At 48.4% G+C, this 7,750-nt stretch overlaps 1 protein-coding gene across 1 annotated transcript in view; it reads right to left on the bottom strand.

Moving 5' to 3' along the window:
- Positions 1-5,387, bottom strand: part of LOC140507178 (sepiapterin reductase-like) — a 6,046-nt gene extending 659 nt beyond the window's left edge. Inside the window, exons 1-3 of the mRNA XM_072615515.1 lie at positions 4,962-5,387; positions 1,616-1,906; positions 1-513 (exon numbers count right to left, since the gene is read on the bottom strand). The exon at positions 1-513 is cut by the window's left edge and continues 659 nt beyond it. Of these exons, the coding sequence (XP_072471616.1) occupies positions 323-513; positions 1,616-1,906; positions 4,962-5,256 (777 nt within the window). The 5' untranslated portion in view covers positions 5,257-5,387 and the 3' untranslated portion in view covers positions 1-322. The remainder of the gene's footprint in view (positions 514-1,615; positions 1,907-4,961) is intronic.
- Positions 5,388-7,750: the final 2,363 nt, after the last annotated feature.

Genomic DNA, 7,750 nt, shown 5'->3' with positions numbered 1-7,750 from the left:
GGAGAAAGGGACAACAGAGAATGGAGGCAAGAGTCTATCCCAGTGGAAATCAATTAAGAAATCAAAGGGAATGGAAGAAGGAGGACACATCATGGCAAAGGGAAAAGCCCTGGATGGAGAACTGAGGACTTGGTTCAAATCCCAGCTCTGCCCATTACTACCTGGCTGACATGGGGCAGGTCCTCTGCCTCTCAATCCACAGGCCTCTCCACTAACTCCTATACCCCCTGTCTGGGTAGAAAGATTAAGAGGTGAACTAGGCACTTGTGAAGAGCAAAGGTTGGGGACAGGATGGCAGGGGAAGGATGGAGGGCAGTCAGTCCTACTTATCAAAGAAATCAATGTGGGCCCCTGACTCAAAGGTGTCCCTCACTAGCAGGTCCAGGAGCTTCTGGGCAGAGACAGAGCTGTCTATCAGGGACTGGCGCTCCTTTAACTTGTTCGCTGCCTGCCGCACTTCCAAGTCCTTGGTTTTCTCTCGGGCTTCCTGGTGCATGTCTGTGTCCAGAGGGCCTGAGGGAACAGAGGAAAGAAGAAAGGTCTAGCAAGGTTGGGGCCCATGACTGTGTGGGGGTGGATCAGGACTGGAATGGTATTGAGCATTTGAGCCCCAGACACCTCTCCCTCTATACAGCAAGATAGGGCAGTGGAGAGAGGGCTAGCCTCAGGGATCAGGAAATTCAGAGTCCTGATGCTGCCTCAGATGCTTAACTGGCTGAGGGAGCCTAGACAAATAACCCAACCTCTCCCAGCCTCAGTTTACTCTACCGCCCATAGTCATCCTGATAATCAAATGAGAATGTGGGTGAGAGCACTTTACAAACCTTCAAGGGCTATAAAAATGCTCACTATAGATTATTAGCTATAGCTAGTACTAAGGGAATGGGCCATGCTTTTCACTTCTTGGGGGTCATCTCTTCCCCTAGTCACTGGGGTACTAGCAACTGCCTGGTTGGGATGGCACACGCTAAAGATTACTCCTGCCCACAGTAGGTACTCAAAAAATGTTTGAGGCATTTTTTAGCACAGTGCACAGGCAAGCTTGCAGCTATGGAGACTTAAGACCTTATTTACCAAGGAGAGGCAGAATTTCCTAGTGGAAAGGGCACCAGACTTAAGTCCAGAAGATCTAGATTCGAATCCTGCCTCTGGAAATTAATTAGCAGTGTGACCCTGGGTCTCATAACCACTCTGTGCCTTAGTATACTCCTCTGTAAAAAGAAAGGCTGGGCTCAAAGGCCTCTGAGGTCCCTCTCAGCTATGATCCTATAATAAGAGGGAGGACAAGGTATCTGGTGGTGATTAGATAGTGTGTGGTGGAAGGGGAGAGGCTGTTTCTATAAGGGGACAGTGCATGTGGGCAAGGGGATGTTTTCATTCTAGGGATCCCTCTCTCACTAGCTTCATCCTCCAAACCATTTCCACAAGTCTCTCCACCCCAAATTATATCCTTCAAAGACCCTTGGTCAATACTTTCTGCAAGAAGGACTTTCCCACAGGAAATCATGGATGTCAGGGGAATTCTACTCTGGGTGTGGAGGCAGGAACAGCAGGTGTCTGGGGGGCCCAGAGACAGCCAGATTGGGGGCAGAGAGGTGGCCACATGCCTTCCTACCTGGGGCATAGTTCAGCACCCGCACACTGGGTTCTTCCTCTGCCAAGACCTTGAACATCATGTTTCGGGCTGCCTTGCCAGCACAGTAGAGGCTCCAGCTCTTGAACGGTTTTACAGCACAGAGGGAGGAGATGTTGACCACAGTTCTTTTCAGGTCAGGGCTGGCGGGGAAGGCCCTGAGGACCCCAGAGGTCAGGCAAAGAGTGGAGGTCACATTCAGAGCCCAATAGCCATTGACTTCTGCTGGGTCAGTAAAGTCCACAACATATTTAGACACATCCCCTAAGGTACCTTAAAAAAAATTAAAAAACAAACTTCAGGAATCCCACAGGACCTAGCCAGGAGCCCCTTCCCACTGCCCTTGAGACTTGCTTCCAGAGCCTGAAAATGAACAGGAAGTCTACCTTTGATGATTCAATGGTTTTCCCATGAAAGGAAGCTGGATGTAGACCACCTCTAATCTTTAATCTGGGGCCCTTGAACTCTTTTTTTGACCATTGCATTTCAATAGAATTGGTTTCCTTAATAAACATATACATTTTATTCAATTCAAAACATACTGAAAAGGGGTCCAGAGGCTTCCCCAGATTGCCAACAAGGTCCATGATACATTGATAGATTAAGAACTCCTGGTGCAGAGCTTAGAGGGTGAACCTTGGAGTCAGGAATACCTGAGTTCTTTCTGCCTGGGACCCAAATGCTGGGGTGTAAAGAAAGATAAAAAATGGCTGAACAAGTTATGGTATGGGCTACAAGGAATGATGAAATAGAGGGCTTCAGAGAAACCTGGGAAGACTTGCATGAACTGATGCAGCCTGAAGAGGACAATTTCTACAAAGACAATAATACGATAAAGAACAAAAACTCTGAAAGGCTTAGGAGTCCTGATCAGTGTAATGACCTACCTTCCAGAGGACTTACAATTTAACATGCTGCCCACCTCCTGAAAGAGAAGTGAGGGGCATAGAGCACAGCAAATCAAGGGAATCCTGTACATATAATGTTCCTAGTTACTTAATAAAACAGTGGATTAAGCATCTCATACTCATCTTGTGGGAGATATGTAGAGATTTAGAGTAGATGATGACAGTTAGATGATTCTGGATCTGGTGGAATGACTGGACTCAAAGAGTCATGATTCTATCACTCAGATCTCATGATTTCAAAGTATCATGATTCCATGTAATTTTGCATGGAGGTTTCCAGTGGACAGCTCCAGAGACCTGTGCTTGGCCATATGAAATTTAATATTTTCATTAATGACTTGGGCAGGGGTGGGGGTACCTGTGGCCTCAAGGCCATATGTGACCTTCTAGGTCCTCAAGTGTGACCCTTTGATTGAATCCAAACTTCACAGAACAAATTCCCTTAATAAAATGATCTGTTCTGGGAAGCTGAGATTCAATTCAAAGGGCTGTACTTGAGGACCTAGAGGGCCTCATGTGGCCTTGAGGCTACAGGTTCCCCATTCCTGGACTAGGGAAAAGGCAAAGATGACATGCTCTTTATGTCTGCAGATGGCACAAAGATCAGAGAGAGAGTCACTAGGTGACAGGCAGGATTCAAAAAGATTATGACAGGCTTGAGAATGGGAATAAATCTCACAAGATTAAGGATAAATGCGTTATATTTCAGTTGAAAAAATCAACTTCACAATAACAGGATGGTGAAGGCAAGGTAAAATCTCCATTTATCTGCAGATCTGGGGGTTTTAGTGTACTGCAAGCTAAATATGCGTTAAGTAGTAGGAAGTGGCAGCTAAGGAAGCTAATGGAATCTTTGACTGCACTAACGGACCTTGCTTCCATCTATGAAGAAATGGCAATCCCACTCGACAACTCTAGGGGGCTCACTGGACAGAGGGCTGCACAGAGATAGGAATCCTGCAGCAGACATTAGCTGGGTGACTGACCAAATCACTTATCTCTGTCCTCTCAGCTTCCTCATATGTAGACACACCTCCCAGGGTTATTGTGGAGATAAAGGATAAAGTGAGATATTTGAAAAGTGCTTTGTAAACTTTAAGGTACTAAGTAAAAGTGAGCTATTATTATGATTGATCATATGCAGAATATTGGATCTAGACTTCAAGGTTTAAGCTGTAAATCTTCCTCCATCAGATAGTAACTTCATTGGTGAAGGGCAATGAGGGCGTTGAAGGGCGTGGATACCTATGCCAAGACCACTCCTCTTTTTCTACTATTAGGAGACACCCTGTTTTCCAGAGCTAAAGCCCAGCAAGCAAGCTGTGCCCTGAGCTTGGCATAACCACAATGTAGCAGAAAAAATCATATGAAATTTAATATTTTCATTAATGACTTGGGCAGGGGTGGGGGTATCTGTGGCCTCAAGGTCATATGTGGCCTTATAGGTCCTCGAGTGTGACCCTTTGACTGAATCCAAACTTCACAAAACAAATTCGCTTAATAAAATGATCTGTTCTGGGAAGTTGAGATTCAAGTCAAAGGGCTGAATTGCTTCCTCTCCAGCCTGCCTCCAGGTGGTCCCTAAGCTGGGGCAAGCACCTGCAGGAACCACGTTCCCCTCATGAAGTCCTGTTATGAATCAAACTTGTCTCATCATCGCTGTTACCTCTCACCATCAGGGCGACACTGCTCTATGTATCTCGGCTTGGCCGCCCTAAATCGGGTCTCCTAGAGAAGGCCCCAGCACACGTTTCTAGTTTCCCTCTTCCAACAAAATACAGTTTTTTGTTTATAGGCACTGTTAGCTCTTCGGTTTTAATTTCTTTTTCTGCGTTAACTGTGGTTGTGCTAACCTGTGTGAGCCCTTTGGTGTGTTCAGAGTTGCGGGGCTACATTACCTCTGCGATTCTCTGGTCATTTGTTTTCAGAGCTGACAAGGCCAAGCCATTATGATCCGTGGAAGAAACGGGATTTGTTTCTCCAGGACAAGAGGTGGGGGCCCAGGGGACAAGAGAGACGTCTTCAAGTCTCTGAAGGGATGATGGCCCAGGGGCTAGGGCTTCGTAATATGGCTTCAGGCAGGGCAGGGAGCACGCCGGGGGGAATTGCACAGAGGCCAATAGAGGCTCAAGGTCAGGGAAGTTTCTCAGGAGCAGAGTTGTGGCCTGCAATGGCCATGGTGCCCCACAAGCCGAGGGAAGAGATCGGCTTGGGGACGGTGTAGACGGAATTCTGGGTTCCACTGGACGGTTACTGAGGTCCTTCCGACTCGGTTCTAGGAGCCCGACAAATGCTTAGGTAACGGAAGAACTCAATTCAAAGGGCAGCGGCCGACAGCGGCACGACCGAGTGCAGGTGTGCCCCCTCCCCGCCCCAGGCCGCCGGGCACCGTTCCTCCCTCCCCCAGTCCGGGCCGTTACCAGCGTTGTTGATGAGCAGGAGCCGCTGCAAGCCGGGTGGCCGAGGCAGCGCCTCCAGCAGCCGCTGCAGCCCGGCCTGGCTGCCCAGATCGGCCGATACGCACAGCACCCGCAGGTCCGGCCGCGCCGCCCCCAGCTCGTCGGACAGCGCCCGCAGCGCCGCGTCGTTGCGGGCGCTCAGCAGCAGCTCGGAGCCCGCGGCCAAGCGCGGGGCCAGCAGCAGGGCCAGGCTACGGCCGAAGCCCCGGGAGGCCCCGGTCAGGATGCACAGGGTCCGGCCCAGGCTGCGCTCCATGTCGCTCTCTCCCCGCCGGCCAGACTTTGCCGTTTCCGGACGCAGGCGCAGCCTACTTTGGGGGATCCAGCACGTGAGGGGGGCAGGAGCCAGCCTAACCCATACTTACCCACCCGCTTCCTACCACCAGCTCTCCGCACCCTGTCGTGCTTCCATTGGCGGAGGCAAAGCAAGGCCCGCCCCCTGGGCCGCCTTCAGGAGCTGTCCGTCCCCCACAGCCTGGGTTAGGAACTGTTGGGGCAGGTCCCGGTTTAGTTTTCTTGGTCTTGGCCCTTCCCGCGGACCGCCCTGTTTTGTTCCCAAATTAGCTGGCCTGGTTTCCCAGTCTGAGAGGCTGTGAGGCCAAAGTTCGAAATCCAACCCAGCAGAGACACGATTGGTCAATCCAAAGTCATATATTAAGTGTGTCTCAAACGCATGTCATGTCAGCTCCCACGCTGCCTCCCATGGACTTTTCCAAGACCCCAGTTGCCAGGGCGTTCCTCTCTCAGCACGCTTTCCATCTGTGCTCTCTGTATCTTGTATTTACCCCTTTATTTATTTATTATCTCTCCAAGAAGAATGGACATTTATTGACCACAGAGGTTAGTCCATCTAGCCTTTCTTTGTATCCAGAGCACTTAGCATGGTGCCCAGCACACGTTGGTTGATGGATTGCCTGACTGTCAGGCTCTGTGTTAGCTGGGGCCACAAAGACAAATGAAGTTATCAATAAATTTCCTACTCTCAAAGAACTTAAATTCTATGAAGAGACACATGTACATGAAAAACCAGGGAATTTGCAGTTCAGGTGATGAGGAAAACTTTCATATCCAAGGTACCTTTGGAGGGAGTTTTACGGAGCTGCATCATTGGTTAACAGCAGCTGTCTATCAGTAAGAAGCAAGACTTGGGTTTTTTTTTTTTCAGATCAGTTACAAAGTTAAAGTCATAGAGGGTATGGTCGTGTTTGTAGATGGCATAAAGCTGGGCAAGTAGCAAGTGTGGGGAGGGTCCAAAAAAGATTTTGACAGGCTGGAGCAGTGGTTCTCCAATTTGTTGATCTCCAGATAGCTGTGGACACTGGAGAGAAGGTCTGTCTACAATATTCCTACAACAAAGGACTGTGTCTGAGGGCAAGATGAGGTTCCGGACTCATGGCAGAATATCACCCCATGCAGGGTTCAGGAACAGATGCCAACTGGCAGTTTTATCACCTATTACCCAGTCTACCCAATTCCCAGTTACAGATCCATTGCAGACTGAGGAAGGGGACTGAGCTCAGGGGTGTTATTCCAAGTGAAGAGGGATTGTTGGCCTGCATACCCAGCAAACAGGAAGGTCAGAAACATGCAGTAACTTGTGGGGCTCTATCCCCAGGAACAGAACAGGATCTCAGTTCCAGTTTTTACCCAGTCTGAAGCCTGAAAAAAAATAACCCAGAGCAAGGAGCCCAACCCAAGAGAAGCCTAAAGTTCCATCTGTCTGAACCAGAACTTCCCAGTACCTGAGTGCAGGAGCAGCAGCAGCACCTACTGTTGTTCAGATCCAGACCCAGGTCAGGATCTTGCAGAGCTCACACTAAGGCCAGTGATCAGATTTGGTGCACACAAACAGACCACCTTGGGAGCACTGAAAGCCTGCTGCTCTGGAGCATATGTAGTCCTGGAAAATGTGAAATCACACACTCAATACTCCCAAGAAGGCAGCAACCCGACCAGATCAGATGTTAGAAGTGAGCCCGTCTAACAAGCCCCCACCAGTGAGAAATATGCTCACCTTAAAAAAAGGACACTACCTGTTGGGAAATCAGGAAAGCCTTTATTAAGCTTTATATCCATTCCCCCTGAATGGCTAGGTAGCCTCCCCAGGAAGGTAACAGGACTACTTCAACATGTGCAGAAAGCTGGGGTTTCTTATACTGTTTTCCTAACTTTGGATCTCTTGCAATACCGTCCCCTGTCCATGTGACTCCATGTTGTCCTCTCTAATAGGCCTTTCCTCACACAGCTTCTTGAACCTGTGCATTAGTTTCTGACCTCTAACCTGTCCTTGCTAAGTCACAACCCTTATCACCTAGGAATGTGGACAACAGAACTTGCTTGCTTCCCACAAAATTTCCCCTTTTTTTCTTTATTAAAATTTCTCTTTCCACACCTAAATCCAATCAATACCTCTTCACTTTCTTTCCTCTATGAATTCTTCCCTTCATCTATCTCCCTTTATGAATATGGGAAGAGAGTAAAGTGGACTGATGCATTGACAAATTACAAGGGGGCAGTCCTCTTTTATAAGTACAGAAACAGAGATTCAAAAGGAAAGGGTAAATTCATGAATTGTCCATTTAGAGCTCCCATCTCATACAACCGTCAGGGGAAGAACATCAGCTGATGTAGTTTTCTGGTCTGGATGCTCGTTCAAGTCGTCTTCAGCACAGATCTCAGTATCTTCTTTCCTTTATCTCCCTGTAGAAATCCAGATATCCATTCTCCTACAAAACTGACCTTAATACCAT

Source organism: Notamacropus eugenii, chromosome 1 (genome assembly GCF_028372415.1).
Source record: "Notamacropus eugenii isolate mMacEug1 chromosome 1, mMacEug1.pri_v2, whole genome shotgun sequence".
Classification (NCBI taxonomy): domain Eukaryota; kingdom Metazoa; phylum Chordata; class Mammalia; order Diprotodontia; family Macropodidae; genus Notamacropus; species Notamacropus eugenii.
Note: the sequence above shows the minus strand (reverse complement) of the source record. Positions and strands in the feature narration are given on the sequence as shown.